The following is a 16,901-nucleotide window of genomic DNA, read 5'->3' on the forward strand; positions in this document are numbered from 1 at the left end:
CCTTCTGGCACTTATGTAAATGAAAGGATGTCAACCATTGTGGTCCCATTATATTTAAAAACTTTTTATCTCAGGAATGGCTGGGCAGAGAGTCTTAAAATTTCTTAAACATTACTTAATTACTTCCATCGGTCAAAGGTCAAGGTTGTGGCGATTTTATATCTGGTTGTTTTTATGAATGCTGTGTGTCAGGAAAACCTTCAAGAAAGTTCTTCAAATTCGGTACAAATGTTCACCTGAACTCAATGATGAATGGAATATATTTTGTTGTTTAAAGGTTAATGTAACTGTGATCTGACAAAACATGTTCTAGGCCATAACTCAAGATTTCAGATCAGGATGCAAAGATAGTAGATGCATTTGAATGAACTTCTGGTTCTTGTTAAACCTTAGTTTGACTTCTTGGAAGGCCTCCTGGCCATTTGGTAAGGCACACTTCCCATTTATGACCTCAGCACCATGGACAAAGCAAGTTCTGCAGTTGACATGTTCTGATATGCTCACCGTTCTTGGCAGTGCCTCCTCCATATGCAAATATCAGAGCCATGTCTTGCACAAATGTGGTTATTCCAGCATTAAATAATGGCACAATTGGCAGTAAATTGACAGCTTCAAGCCTTAAGAAATCACATTGCACAAATCATCGAAATACTCTCCATCCCAAATGTTACTTTCTGTCAGGGAGACTCCTACATTTGCATATGCAGTAACAATGCTTAAAAATCTTATAATACATTTAAAACCAGATTATTATGTTAAGCCTTAAAATTCACATTGGATGGGTCTTAAATTTATTGGTCACATCAGAAGATTCAAAATTACGTCTGTGATCTTGTCTAAGACAATAAAAATAATACATACTATTGAATAATTCATGACGTTCACTCTTTAACACACTGTGATAACTAACTTTAGTCTCATTATCATGTCAAAGTGAGTTGGCATTAAGCTGTAATATATTCAGTTTTGTAGAAGAAGGAAATTGAACTATACTATGGGGACAAAAGTAGAAATAAATACCTTGAGCAAATTACAGAAACAGGACAACGGTAAACTCTTCAAGTTTGTAGTTGTATCCATGCTATATTTCTGTAAGAAAGTATGTCTGCTGGTTAATTGATCCTCATTATGTTTAACCCGTAACATTTCTGAATGGTTTGACAGAATGATACAGAATTTGACAAAGGGTCAAAGTCAAGGTCACTCTAATCTAGTGTTTGTCATTCTTATGAGCACAGTGTCTCTGGATTGCCTTGAAGGAATTTCATCAAGTTTGGCACAAATGTCCACATGACAGTAAGGATAAACTGAAGCAAAAGGTCAAGCAACAAAACCTAACAAAATATTTTTTGCACATAAGAATACAAAGCTACACAAATATGTAATTGGATAAAATGATTGGATGGCATTTGATATTCAAAAGGTCAGCTTTGCTGTGGCATCTTTTCTTTCCATTATTCAACAGAATACACTTCTCTGACACGATGTTTCTCACTGAGGTTAGATGTACTTATGAGCATGATATGACAGAAATACCTTGAGGGATTTTTTTTCCTTCTAATTTGGCACAAATTTTCACTCAGACTCAAGAATGAACTGATTATATTTTAGTGGCCAAAGGTCAAGGTCATTGCAAACTCAAAAACTTTTTTGGTCATAACTGCTGGTATTTGAGAGAACTGCATAAATAGATCATGATGCAAGAATAGTGGATGCAATGTTAAGTTGATGAGCTAGCGAATAGACTATCTGCTGCCATCCATTTCCAGGACTGTGTTTGGTAACCATGTGCTTGACAACAGCGAGATTGAAACATGTATATTTCTATGTTTTGATAAATGCCAGTGGACAGCAGCATTCATAAACTGTAGCTCGGAACAATAAGCATTTCACATGTTTATTCACCATGGAAATTGTGGTATATGGTCATGTGAACATGTATGTAGATAGTAGGACATATAAATTTACATATATGGGCCTATTTGAGATTCAGGTATTTGCTGCTCACATATATAACAAATTCTGTTTAGTTTGAACAAAACATAAATTGCATGATTAATTTTCTGCGTACTCTTAATTATGTTGCAGAATAAGTTAAACCACTTATAATTAGGTGATATTAAGGTTTCAGTTTTACAAACAGAATAGGACATTTCTTTATCACTCTATTCCCACCATATCTCTTACAACATCATAACTTTGCAGCAGCAAAAATATATTGCACAAACTCCTGCAGGTTAAAGTGGGCTACCTGAACAAGAATGTTGACAGATTCCAAAGAATCTCTCGAGTAAATAAATTTTGTGGTGTTGCTTTGTTCTGTGTTGTATTTTACTTTGCATGTAATTGAGGTCATCATTTTGTGTGGTCATCACCTTTTTGTCAGACTAATGAAACCTTGACACTGAGTGAAAACAGCTGAAGACGACCCTCCCATTTTAACAATGAAACAATGTAATAGTTTGGATTTCTTTTTGAGTTTACATTAATCAGTCTGAAATTTAAGAGGCAACACTGATTTCCCATAAGGTTGTCATTGTCAACAACACAGAAATGGAGTTAAAACAGTCAACTTACATGTTGGACTGAAGGGTAAATGTACATACTGTTGTTAATGTTTGATCTTTTTCAGTCAGAGGGAAAACAGAGAAGGTGCAGACTGCCTTTACTGCTGCCAGTTTAGTGTAAGAACAGCAAAATGCACAACTAAGTGAGAACTAAATGTTCTACTATTGAACTGTAAAATCACAGTTTTATTTTCACCTTTGTCAACTTATTTCTATTCTAAATTGGTATTTTGGAATAAGAGTGTGATGATAGGGAAATGCCTGTCTTTTCATATTATACTCTGTTGTTTACCTCGTGTCTCACATTTCACAAAATATTTTTTTTTTCATTTTGACTAGGGTTGGACCTGAATTTTTGACTATTTGAATACTTGTTCAGAGGGTGTAGAGTTTTGATACTCAAACATTTGGATTTTTTTTATTGTACTGTGGTGAACAATAAGGTAGTCATGTAGAAGTCACTAATTTGCAATCTCTGTCAGCTTACTTATAAATTAAAAAAGAGTGGCATCCTGTCACATACACACACCATGTTTTTGTTAAAATGGGAGGGTGATCTTTAGCCTGCTAGCACAGCATTACTGTGGCTAGGCGAACAGGTTTATTTCAGCCTGTTTTCATACCCTTTCTTTAGAGCCTGTCAGTGCTAAAAGTAGTTTGTTCTCCTTAACCTGCAGAAATTTCTATGAAGTGTTTGTTGATGCTGTGAAGTGAGGTTCAACTGCAGATGTCTGAGAGTGAATGTCTGACCCATGGCGAGTCTGGATCTCCAGTGTCAGAGGGTGCTTTCTCACTGCGTACCCAAGTCTGTACCATACTTGAATACATTCACACCTTTCCCTCAGATGTTGCGTTCACAAGCGCGTACTGCGGCCTGTGCCCGAGTACAAGTGGTTGCTACAGGGCCAAAACAGTAGGTGGCGGTGTGGAAGGAATTCTGTCACTATCCAACAAGCGTGGAAGTCAGAAGAAGACAAAACCTTACACCATCAACCGAGCGACCGTTCTGTTCATTTGTCTACAATGGCGGCAGTGCTTGTCTATCTGTTAGCCTGTTTGAGGCAAAATGAAGAAGAGCGACCTTCATTGTCCCTGATATATCACAGAGTGGTTTGGTCGATAAGGTGAGCCCGTGCTGCGCAGATTCGAGGCTTTTTCAGGAGACAACAGGAGCACCATTTATGGTCTCGTGGTGATTAGGTCATTTCCATTGTCAGAGTGGTGATTAGGTCACGCCCGTTCTCAGGCACAGATTGCTTTCACACTGCAACATACTGTACTGGAGTCCACACAGTCCATACTCAGGACTACCTCCTCAGTTGGACTCGAGTACGGTACTTGAGTATGGAACATTTGCATTCACACTGATAAAATTAAGTGGACTTTGGCGCCCAATGTACGCGGATACGGACTCAGGTACGCAGTGTGACAGCCCCCACAGATGACATTACTGAAACTGCTGTGCTCAGTTTGCCATGTTACATTGTTCTGTTTTATTATCTTTGCCATTCACGTTGTTACATTATGTCAAATGTATGTGCGGTTGTTGAAACTGTTGCAAGTGAGGGCACTGCAGCACTAGAATGAACACAAGCATGTGAATAATGAAGGGTAGTGTGAAGACAGTCTACATTATGCTTCACTTTCCCTTAAAATTCTATTTTATATAATTGTGAAGCTTTGAATATTTGCTGCCAACAACTGGAGAACCACTACATAGCCTCTTTTCCATCCTAGGAACTTCTCCCAGGATTTTGAAAACCCTTGGCACATTTCCAACAAAATTAGGTAAAAAAAAAAAAAACCTTCCCTCACCCTCAAACTTTCCCTGAAAATAGTTCCCAGTAGGTGGAAATGACTTTTCAGATTCCCTGAATTCTTGAAGGGCGGGGCTGTGTGCTAATGAACCGTGATTGGTGGAACACACTTGGAGCATTCTGTACTTACGTTCACCCATCATGTTTAAGCCAGTGTGTAGCTGCAAACTTATTATTCCATTTCTACAAGCTTCACTTGTGTTTTGATCTTTGGGAAAATGTAGTTGAAAAGAAGCTACAAGAAGTGGACGGGTGACAAAGTCCATTTGCCACATACACTCATTTGAGCGTATTCTGCTCACTCCTACAGTGTATTCGGCCCACTCCCAGTGGACTACATTATTGTGCATTGTAATTAGTCTGTTCTTCTGAATACATTAAAGAGTGTATTCAATAATAGTGCTCAAAAGAGCCTGGAGCTCATCAAATGTATTTGCCGAATTCATTCAACTGACATTCAATGGGACTTCGAGGTTTGCGACTTGATTTGAATAAGTTTCCGGAAACTTTGAGATGCAGTGGAAATACAAACCACACACAATTACCAGGAATTCTTTTACCTAGGTAAATAATTTCCAGGTAATAAAAGTTTCTGAGAATGTTGATGGGAAAAGGAGCTTATGTTTGGGCATACAGTGATACTGCGCTATGGTAGATAAGTGACCAGTGGCAGAGATTTGGCAATGCCCTTTTCTTTACAGAAGCTATCCTGCATCAGCAAAGCACAGCAGCAAAACACTTTACACCAAATTCTTTTGATTAGAGAGGACGAACCATGCACTCTTAGAGTTGACACTCAGACTGAAATATACCTGCTAGAATTGTGAGTGCAATGCTAATAACCCAAGGTTCAGAGAGGTGAAGCCTAGACACCGTAAGGTCTTTTAAATTCCCTACTTTTCACCTCCTTGACTTCTCAATTGTTGATTGTGACTCAGAAAACAATCTCGGTGTACCATTTTGAAGGATGTCTCAATTCTCTAAAATGCACATCAAGGACTGAGGAGGCTGGTCAGAAGAGCTATAGGTTTGTAGAAGTGTTTTTGGCAATCAGACCATTATATTCTTGGATTATACAAAACCACAGCAGGAGCAGGACTTTAAAAATGAAGGTTCTGAAGTCGAGTTAGTTATTTAAAATACACTTTTGTGTGTTAAGTTAAAAAAAAATATGACACCCCTACACCCACTACTGATCATGTTACATTGTGTCTTGAATTAAAAGTTTCCATGATTATTCATCTGACCACGATCATAAAGTAAAGCAGTAACTGTACCGAAATAATTGACAGATGATGGAATTATTCCACTTGTCATATTTAACCAACAATGATGACTCTGAGTCAAGGATGTCTCAGGTATTTAATGCCTGCTGAGTGAAAGGAGTTGCTGGCTTAAGATGACCAAAGACTCACCATTTACAAACACAGTGCAGGGTATGCTTGACATGATTCTGTTCACATCCTGTCTCCTAAATAAGTGTGGCATTGTGTAGATGGAAGCTGATTAATATGGTCAAAATACAAAAATATAAGAGTTGCACAATTTTTATGTATGATTGCAGTGACCTTTAAAATTGGAATGAATGGAGCAGAATCCATCTCATGACTCTTAAGGGGGTGGGACAGTGAAAAAACCCTCATGACACTGAAACAGGAATATTTCCAATCAACGGTCTTGTTCTTAACCATCTTTGAGATGATTAAACAAAGATAGGAATTCTGTGACAGCATGTACCACTTCTTGTTTAATTTAAAGCTAGTATTATAAAAACTGTCCAGTATTGACATCCATGTGATTACCCTGTTGGTCACTCTTTCATTATTAAAAGAAGAGGAAAAAAAACCCCCATTTGATTAGTATTGTAGAAAATCCAGCCTTACCAATAAATGTTTGCTCTGTTTTTGTGCATTAGCACAGCATTAGCTTCCCCAGCTCCATCATTTTGTCCATATATGGTCACTTCTGGTTACAAAAACAATGGTGATGGCCAAGATGCAAACTCAGGGCTTCATTCAGTCTAAAAACCAACAAGTAATGTCATAGTAACTATGTCTACTTCTTGTTTTACAATCTATGATCCTGTCTGTCCCCAAATACAGTACCTTGTGAAAATAGTCTCAAAATCAAGACAGAATGTTTGTCACCAGAAATCACTGGAACCAATACTTTTTAATAAGTTCCTTCATCCTTCACTGCATATGTGATATAAGTTTGGACAAACCATTAATGGTTGTGCAAGGCAGGAATTTTATATTTTATTAAAAATAATTTATCTTCAGAACCAATTTACTCTGCTTATGCCTTGTTACACATTCAGTACAGTTAAAGGTATATGTTTAAAGAGAATATTAACAAGTTGCACATATGCCACGTTTCCACTATGTGGAACCAGCTCGACTCGGCTCGGCTCGGTATTCCTGTAGAGCGTTTCCATTACAGGATACTACTGACTTTACAGTACCTGGACGTCATAGCGATGCGGCGTGTTATTTCCATGTCGTCTGCTCAGAGAGTTGCTGATAAACTCGCTTGTTGCGTGTTGTCTCATCTGAATTTTTACGTCAGCCACAAAGACCGAATCTCCTCGACCGACCATGGTGTAGTTTTGGGCTGTTATCATGTGGATTAATGTACCGCTATATTTACTGTCAACTTCCGCATCTGTTTTTTGGTAAAATGGCGGGTCACAGAGAAAACTGTCTGGCCAATCAGTGGTCTGCTGTGTTATATATCACGGTTTAGTATCGCTTGGAACCTCGACGGAGGTGATACCAAAAAACTAGTACCGGGTACCAGATTCCAGGTCCTTTTTCGTAATGGAAACGCAAAAAGGCCGAGTCGAGTCAAGCCGGCACCACGCAGTGGAAACACGGCAATAGAGTATGTTATGCCTGTCATGCAGCCTGTGTTGACAACTTCATCCTTTAAAATAAGGGTTTGTCTATTTAGTGTGATCCACTTCAAACACAAAACCAGAAAACCAAAAATTGCCTCTCAAATGTATGATGATGATTATTTTCCATCTCATTCTCAAATTCAGCTGTTAGGGAAATGTAAGATGATAAGATTACCAGAGGCATGATGTTTTTTGCATTTGAACCACAAACCTCATTGTTACATTTCAGTGAACACCACAATCAATACTGTTCTCCACAGATTTGTCTCCATCTACAAACATTGACAGTATCTGAGCCAGTGCTAATACAGAACCACCTGGAATTCTCCGTTCTACAACTTCTCGTGTACACAAATTCACATGTGCTGTCACCTAGTCGGTATCGCCTACTACGCTGATAGCAGGTCATGTGCACAACGTGGACGAGTGGAATGTGTGGTATGACCTTCAACCCAAATGTCAATGTTGGATGTTGCAGTGAGTGGGGAGAGTGAGACAGAGGGGTGAAATGGAATCTCAGTGTGTTCGTAAATCACAGAGAAAATGCTGTTTGTGTGTCAGAGAGAGAGAAAAAGAGAGAAGGAATACGAGAGAGAGAGAGAGAGACAGGCAGGCGGCGTGTGTGTTCGTGCTCTATCGTGACTAACAGCCGGTTGTTATTCATCTTGGCATGCGACTCCCAGCAGCCCCCACACATCAGGTGTGAGATTGGTGGGGGAGGAGGAGGGGTAAGAGAAGCGAAGGAGGTTGTGGATGGTGGGGAGGGTTGTGACAGCGTCAAAACATTCCTCCTTCAACGCAACGAATCTGCGTTTTCGTACCAGACACGAGCCCACCGCCCCCACCACAACCAATAGTGCCTTCTCTGCTACCGTCTCTCTCTTCTCTCTTACTCGCTGTCTGCCTCTTCCTTTTTTCCTGCTCTGCAGTGTGTTTACATGCATTTAGAAGAGAGGTTCAGATTTTTTTCAAGTCTGTCTTAGCACACCCTCACATTCCAAATGTGCCCTGAAAAACTTGTTGGCTCACAGTAATCATCCCTCCGCGCTATACTCCCTGTGAAGTGATCTGCTGCATAAAGTGACTACAGCAGAAGAAATTAGAAGTTCTTCTTTCTAGGGAAGGCGAGAGGACTGTAAAGTCAAAATTATTTTATCAATTTGATAGATTCACAGATGCTAGAAATGATCTTTTTTTTAAAGGTCCATAAAGAAAATTCAAAGATTTGTTTCTATATTATACATTAAAAATAGTTACTAGTATTGACCTGTGGAGCTAGACATCTAATCACATAGCAATTTTTCGTCCTTTTTGGGTAGGATAGAAAGCATAGCTCCACGATGCACTGGAGTGTGACCCCTCCAAAAACACTATGATTTTAAAAAAAGAGAGGAAAAAAAAGAAAACACTCACTTGTATCAGTGTTCCCCTGCTTGATTACGAGTTACTACACCATGTACCTAACACTCTGAGAGACGTAACAAAATACAAAGCCTGGACAAAAAAAGTCCTACGCATGCATGTATTTGTGGCAACATTTTGACAAGTTCCTGCAATGCCACAACATTTATTTCGAACAGTTTTTCGACATAATATTGCTCAGCTAATACCTGTCCCAACTGAAGCAACCTCCAACAATAACACTGCCCCCACAGGCTTGTACTGTAGGCACTAGGCATGATGGATAATCACTTCATCTACCTCTCCTCTCACTTTGCACCATTACTCTGGACAGGGTCGGTCTGGACTCATTAGACCACATGACCTTTTTCCATTGAAACACAGTTCAATCTTTATGCTCTCGATCAAACTAATGGTTGATGTAGAAAATGAGAAGTGCTCACTGCCTCATTTAGAGTTAAAGAACTTGTTAAAAAACACATTAATCGCTGCGGTAAATATCCAATGGAAGATCTGTACTATTTGCTTGACATCCAGGTGATGACTTTTTCTGGTATTTTTGTGTTATTTATTGAAAACCTAACTTTATTTAGCTATGTCATGCTAGTTATAAATATATATTGCTAACTTGGTAAAATGGAGCTTAAATATGCTGCCAAGTTGCATTCTGGACCTGGTGGCTCAAATACATTTGGGTGTAGAAATGCAATGAAGCTGTTGGACAGTGCAGCCCTTTTCAGGTCATGGTGGTATTTGACAGTGAAGAGGTTGCACCTTATCTGCAAATGTTTGTAGTTTGTGCTTTACAGTTAATACTAATGTTCAGACTACTATTTCCTGGTAATCTTTTAGTTCTTCCATTTAACGCTTTGTTTTATTTGTTTAGTTTTTCATCTTTATGGTTTATGTTATTTGCATTGTAAAACATGTCTCCACAGCTCATTTTCCATCAACATTTCTAGGAACTTTTACTTCCAGGAATTTATTTACTTGGTTAAAAGAAATTTGTGTGATCTGTGTGGTTTGCAAAGTTCTGGGAAAAAGGCCAAATGATGACACCATAAACAGGGACCAATAACCTCATATCATTATTGTATGACACAAATATATGACACCAGGATAAAAGATGCTCAAGTATTTCCTCATGTTTTACTACACTGAAATGGAACTTGTAGAAATTAAACAAGTTTGCAGCCACACATTGGCTTAAAAATGGTGGAATGCTGCAAGTCTGTTCCACCAATCAGTATTCTTCAGCACACAGCCCTGCCCCTGAAGAATTCCTGAGAATCAGAAAAGTCCTACCCCTGTACTACAAAGTTTGGGTTTAAGGGAAAGTTTTTATCCCTATAATTCCAGTGTAAATGCACCATGGCTTTTCAAAGTCCCAGGTAAATGATAAAAGTTCCTGCCTTGGAAATAGGGCTATTGTTTGATATATTATATTTTACTTTTAATGTAAATGAACAAAAATTGTATTATTTTAATTGTTTTGAATGTTCTATGTTTAGATTTGTCAAATATGCTGACCATAAAAAAGCTTTAGATTTAGTTACTTAACAGCAATTTGCAAATAAAAGATACTGTATAAGGTATGAGTTGACCAGCCAACATACTAAACTACTTTAACTTGCTGTGGATCAGTCTGGGGCTGTTTCCTCACAAAAATGACTTCTGTGGCTGTAGAGGTAGAGTGACCGCATCACAACAAACTGCTTGGATGCACTCATGTATTCCTATCAAAATCAGTCTAAAGAGAGGGTGTTTTCTCAACATGTGGGATTTGAAGGATGAGATAAGAAAGCTGTGGAGTCACACATAAAAGTGGACACCAGGTCACCCTATCCACACGTCATGCTGCCTTTGCTGAGAAATGTATCTTTTTTTTTTTTTTTTTTTTTTTTTTTTTAAGCATCTGGAATTGAATGTTGACACCAAGAATCCAAACTGATCTTAAAGTACCTATGATAGATGCCACTTTTTGCTGTGCAAAAAAAAGTGACTTTTGGACTTTTTTGTATAATGTTTGGTTTGAAACTTAAGGTGTTAACACCAACTAACCTCTTCAGACCACTCACAGAATAATGATTTTACACTATAATGGCTACTACATGCATGAAAACCCAAGTGAAACCCAATTTCCCCCGTGTTTCGTTTATGCTTGTAAGCGTTCCTACCACATCCCTGCCTTGTATCTTTTGCTTTATCGTGTCCTCAGTTGTTTTTCTTTCTCTGCGGCTGGCTTTGACAATTGTTCTCCTCCCTCTCTCTGCCTATCTCTTTCTCTATCTCTGTGTGTGTCTGTTCTCCTGCCTCTTCTGTTGCCTGTACCCTCTTACAGCATCTCTGGCATTTATCTCTCTTACATTATTTCTGCAGCTCTTCTTTGTGTAGCGTCTCCCTCCCACCTGTGTACTCTCTTTCTCACTCCCTCTCCCCCTCTTTTGCGCTCGCTCCTTCCCTGATATTGATCTGCATTCTAGCCATACAGCTGAACCGCCTGTGGCTCTGCAATGAGCTCACCTCTCACTCCTCCTTCTGTGTTCTGTGTATGCGAGTGTGCATGCAGGCGAAAGCTGCTCCCAATCCCCATATCGTCATATCATTTCCGTCTCAGACCACGTCTACACAAAACCGGCTTTTTTTTTTTCTTTTTTAAATAAGTGCTGTTAACATATAAAGACACTATTTTCCACAGTAGTATGTCAAAGTATTCTTCATCCCATCCTTGTCACTCACTGTTCAGCTAAAGCCAGTGTTATCTCACCTTATTTGCTTTGATCATCTATACTGGTTTAACAGAGTTGGAGTCATGATTTACTTGTTCCCTATTAATATTTTTCTTCTTCAGTTACCACACAACTGAGCAAGAATACAATACTAATTGAATCGCACGTCATAAAATCCACAGACAAACATCTGTTCCTGCGCTGAAACACTCAGACATCGATCAAATGGCAGGTTTATGATTGCAAAGTTGTCTGCCAAAATCAGTATAAAACATCCTATGACAACACTCACACTATAGGATGAGGATGTTTCTGTGCCTCAGACATTTTCCAGTGGAAGCTGTTCACAGTGTGGCGCTCGGTTGTAAACATGAAGAGTGACAACAATTAATCAATTAATTCTGAACTCTATGTGTGTGTGTTTGTTGGTGTTTGTGCTGTAGCTGGCTCTGCAGTCGCGGCTGTGTGACAGGACTCGAATCGGAGAGTACCACCCCGGGGCGGTGCGCTACACACAGGCTGACCTGGCCGACCTCAGCGATGACGACGACGATGACACCAACGTGCTCTTCTACTCTCCTGACATGACCCTGAAAGACCGAGGGCCCTGAGAGAGAGGGGAAGGGAGGGAGAGAGCCGGAGAAGGGGAGACAGAGAGAAAAGAGCTGGAGGGAAGCACAAAGGAGGGTCACATCCAGAAAGAAACGCAGCGGATTAGAAACTGAGCGGCAGGAAAAAGAGGTAGGGAGGGAATGGAAGCCAAGATTGGGGGGACAGTCAGGCAGATAGAAGCCGGAGATGAGCTGTCAGGTTCCATTATTAATCCCCATCCTTTACTATTTAATATCCTAAAGACACACACACACTGAACGGACCTGCAGCTCTCTGCAATAGTACCATCAGAAAATAGCAGGATAGGAGAAGCTCTGAGATCATCCTAATGTTAAAGGCATCTGCTGCATCCCAAGGGTCTTAAAACGATTTCCGACTATGCACCACCTCCTCGACTTCCTGCGTTCTGCGTTTCTGCACCCCCCCCCTCCCAAAAAAAAAAAAAAAAAAAGAACAAAAATAAAAAATGACGCACTGCTGAAAGGGAATCGTAACAAGGTGATAGTTAAGCATTCGGAGCAATTACCTTTTCACTTCTCTGCAGGAGATGAGGTGAAAAGCAAGGCTCTTAAAAGGCACCCTGTGTGTCGTGGTGAAAGAATCTACATCTGCCTATCCCAACACTGAGACTGATCCCGCTGCTGAACAATTTCCATGCAGTCAGGGGGAAGAGGAAATTCAGAAAATGGTTTTAAAAACAATGAAGATGACTTCCCTGGGCAAATATTTCCCAAAGCATCAGTAATGCTAACAAGGAGTCTCCCTTCCTCAGTCAGTATTTGTTTTCTGTAATCTCTTTGCATATGGTGTTACTTTTTTGGTGATTTTTGCACAAGTATTCTTTGGAAAGTTTTTGTATTTTTTATGAATCGCTACAGTTGTTTGTTATATCGTATTTATAGCAGATCGATGTACTGCATATATTTAAGTGTACACTCTATTTTTGTACGTGCCTTGGACTGGAATGTGATGAAAATGCTTTCCTTGGTCCAAACCTGCTGCTCTCTGAGACAGATTCAACACGTAGCCTTACGAACACCTAAAAAAAAAAACATGTTAGACAAACACACACCCTCGCATATGCGTTTTTCTAATGTTCCTGTTAAAACAGTTTGGAGAAGATGACACACATATGGCACTTGTGGCATAGCAACCACCTTTGATGGCTCATCATTTCATGGCTCTTGTCAGTGGCTCGGGGGGACAGAGCTGAGGTGTGATTGGCAGGATAATAGAGTCACTTTGTGTCCAACCTCAGCCCATTTGGGTTTTTTTTTTCCATATCTAGGTGGTTTCATCACTGTCGAAGCGCACTGCCTCCTGTCAGCTGCCTCACTGACGAGTTGAACTAATGAACTGACACTTGACCCTTTTTACCCTTGAGTTGTTGAACTTTCTACTGGGCGTCAATGACACCAGAATGCAACTTCACTTCACAGTCCACACAACCCCACCCTGTATTACACAAACTCACACAGTGCAACCCCCCACCCCCACACACATACACCTTTTTCTAACTATTGCTGTTTTTTACTTGATTGTGCACTCCATCAAATAAATGAGCAGGAGAGACGTTTCATAACAAAGCTGAATCTGGGCCTATTTATTTCATTTTCATATTGATGTTATCCCTCCTGTGAAGTATGTCCATTTTTTTTTCTTTTTTTCATCCTTTCACTGTGTGTAGACGTCTTTGACCTGAGCTGCCTAAATAATGGATATTAATTATTGGTTGGACCCTGCTGGCTCCTGCCGTGTCTCCAAATCTGGTTAACTGGATTTTGATTAATGAAATATGCGCGTCATGTCCTCCAGAAAACCAGACTTTCCCTCCATACACAGCTCTCCAGCAATGCTTTTGAGACCCACACCCCCTCCATATAAAGAGCCCGGGAAATAAGCGAATCTCCCTGTCACGCAAGAAGAATTATTATTCCCCCCCTCATATCGTCGCATGTGCCGTAATTGGATACAATTTAACACCCGCGGCCCACGGGCATGTCGGCAGGCGCTCTGCCTACTATTAGCTCGCCTCGCCTCGCCACCCTATCATTTGTCAGATCTGTGTTTGTGTGCCTCTGCTGCTTCTGTGTGTGTATGTGTGTGTGTGTGTGTATGTGCGTGTGCGCGCGTGGATGGCTCGAGAAACCGGAGCCATTGTTGGAGCCCGGCCATGACCTAGCCGTGACGCACGGAAAGAGAGGAGAGGAAGAGAGGGAGAGGCGACAGCAGCAGCAGCAGCAGCACAGACTCTGAAAAACAACCGCGATCTCTCTCACCTCGTGGAGAAGCGAAGGCAGGCGTGATGGTGTTTTGTTGGCTCCTCTGCGCAGCTTCCACCGGGAGACGTGTCTGCTGTTTATTAGAGCCCCGGCAGTATTTACAGGCGGGGATGTGGTGGAGGGTATAACCCCCACTAAACGGAGCTCACCCGCTGCGTGGAGTAAATATAAGACTGGAGAAGGTTAACGGGGAGATTACAGTCCGCATGAGTTATGTCTTAAAAAGCAGAAAACAAAACAACCAAGTTCTACTTAAACCCTTTGCGTCCAGTGTTTTAATAAGCTGGTGTAAAACTTTCAGCCAAGGGGTGTAAAACATATGGTCTGTGGGCCAAAACCGGCCTGCCAGAGGTGCCAATCGGCCCCTGAGATAAAATTGAGAAATGCAGAATTTTACAGTTGTCCCCCACTATAACACGGGTCACCTTTTGCGGCCTTGCTGTTTTGTGGATTTTTTTAGTGCAATTTTGCAGGCTTTTTTTTTTTTTTTTTTACAGCATATGAACACAAATTGTTTTTCTACGTCCTGATTGGCTAAGGGACTGTAGACCATTGTCAATCAATCTCCTCCGTGCCATGTCTCCTGTCCAGTACAGAATGCGTTCGGCTTGCCAAATTTACATAAATGTTTGATCGCTAGCAGTGTGACTCTGAAGTGCTGTATGTTTGCAAGTTTTCTCCCCGACAAAACCCACGATGTCGACAAAACGTTCTGCACCGAGAAAGGCACCTGCGGTCGCACCCAAAAAGCAGAGGGAGATGCTGACTGAAACGGGCCTGAAAACAGGTTTTGATCTTTGGTTTCATTCTATAATACTGTACTTATTTTTTAAAATCTACGAAGGTTTGAACTTTGTGAGTGTTTAAACGAGAGAAATGTGAGAAAATGTTAATGCCTGTCTGAGAAAAGTGTATAAAGTGTGTGGTGAGGGGTTTTACAGCCTTAAAACATATATAATAATTATGAAAAAATAAAGCTGACTACTTCGCGGATTTCGCTTATTGCGAGTTATTTTTAGAACGTAACCCCCTCGATAAACGAGGGACCACTGTACACTGAAAATATTACCAATCATTTTGGTTTAGTGGTCACATACAGTCCAATTCTATCGCGAGTGGGTCAGATCAGTAAAATAACAGCATAACAATCTTGTCTGCATTTTATCTACCGTATTCAGACAGTCATGTTTTTTATTTATTGTAGCCCACATAGATGTTCTTCCTCTTATTATTATTAATGTTATTCATTTACTTTATTTTCTTAGATTTTATGAGTTATATAAAAGTGTTCATGTGCCATTAACCCATAAAGACCCAAACATCCACCACTGACCAAAACCATCTACTGATATAAACTGTATAATACCTGTTGATCCACTAATTCTATCAATACATGTACATAATTGGTGTAAAATGCAGTTTGTCATCTTTTCATGGTCATCAGATATGACCCATTTGGACGTAAAGATGCTCCACCGTGAACGTGGAAACACTGTCATCTTCTACAGCATTGATTCACCAGTAAGACCCATGGAGTTTGATAAATGACAGTGGATGGAGACACTTGTTTTTGTGTTTAGTTAATAATGCATTTTGCTGAAAACTCATTTTTTTCTGTTTTTGATACATTAACCCTCAACTTTAATCTTCTATGAACATCTACGTGATCAGTGAATTAAATATAGGAAAATACATGATGTTCACTGAAAAAACACAAAATACTGAGGATAATATTATAATAAATGGTGATGAGTCACTTAAGAAAAGTTAAATATAGAGAAAAATTTTATTTGAGAGCTGACACAAAAGTAGCACTTGGTTTTTAGGGGTTAAATTGCCCCCTGGGGACAAGTAATTGTTTTGTTAATTGAACTGAATTGAATAGATAATGAAAACTCCAAATTCCAAACTCTAAACTTGTTACATGCCTGTTACTAAATGTTCCATGTCTTTGTAGATCCACTGTGATGTGTAAGTTCTAAGACAGATGTATAAATATTAAATTGAAGCATAATATTGTTAAAATTGCTCTTATTTTTCTGAAGAAATTTCAATTTGTTCCTATTGTGGAAGGATACTTTGTAAATGTAAACATTTTCATAATCTGACTTTACTTTTTTGCACTCCTCATTTATGGAATACTATGCCATTATTTCATGGTCTGGTCCACTTGAGATCAAATTAGGCTGTATGTGGCCCCTGCTGTAGGCTGTTGGTATTGATGTGGAGCTTTAAAGGCCAACATATCTGATTATAAACCCATGTCAGATTGGCCCTTTTTGCTGCTAATCACTGGAATACAAAGGTTCTCCATTTACTCCTCAGATTTTTTGCATTAGGTCTATTGTCTTTGCCTCAACAAATAATTGGGAGATTGGGGAAAAGAGTCATAGGAATAGCATACATACAAGTTAGGACATTATGATAATGTGGTCTTGATCATTGCTAATCGACTGGCCCAAAACAGACCATAGTTCACACTGTAATGCATATGATAATTGGGGGTGGAGGGGATTCAAGATGACAATAAGACCACCAACAGGTTAATCCACCCTGGGGCAGGTAAACACAACCACAGCACTATAGAATGCACA

At 39.8% G+C, this 16,901-nt stretch overlaps 2 protein-coding genes across 6 annotated transcripts in view; both read left to right on the forward strand.

Moving 5' to 3' along the window:
* The window catches only part of LOC115412733 (cyclic AMP receptor-like protein A), a 60,765-nt gene extending 47,699 nt beyond the window's left edge, over positions 1-13,066 (forward strand). For all 5 annotated transcript variants that reach the window (XM_030125362.1, XM_030125363.1, XM_030125364.1 and 2 more), the window contains one exon: positions 11,857-13,066. In XM_030125362.1, the coding sequence (XP_029981222.1) occupies positions 11,857-12,024 (168 nt within the window). In that variant the 3' untranslated portion in view covers positions 12,025-13,066. The remainder of the gene's footprint in view (positions 1-11,856) is intronic.
* LOC115412731 (BCL-6 corepressor-like) overlaps positions 12,067-16,901 on the forward strand; it is a 49,188-nt gene continuing 44,353 nt past the window's right edge. The window contains exon 1 of the mRNA XM_030125360.1: positions 12,067-12,154. The gene's annotated coding sequence lies outside the window, so the exon portion shown is untranslated. The remainder of the gene's footprint in view (positions 12,155-16,901) is intronic.

The sequence above is a fragment of the Sphaeramia orbicularis genome, chromosome 21, assembly GCF_902148855.1.
Source record: "Sphaeramia orbicularis chromosome 21, fSphaOr1.1, whole genome shotgun sequence".
NCBI classification, from domain to species: Eukaryota; Metazoa; Chordata; class Actinopteri; order Kurtiformes; family Apogonidae; genus Sphaeramia; species Sphaeramia orbicularis.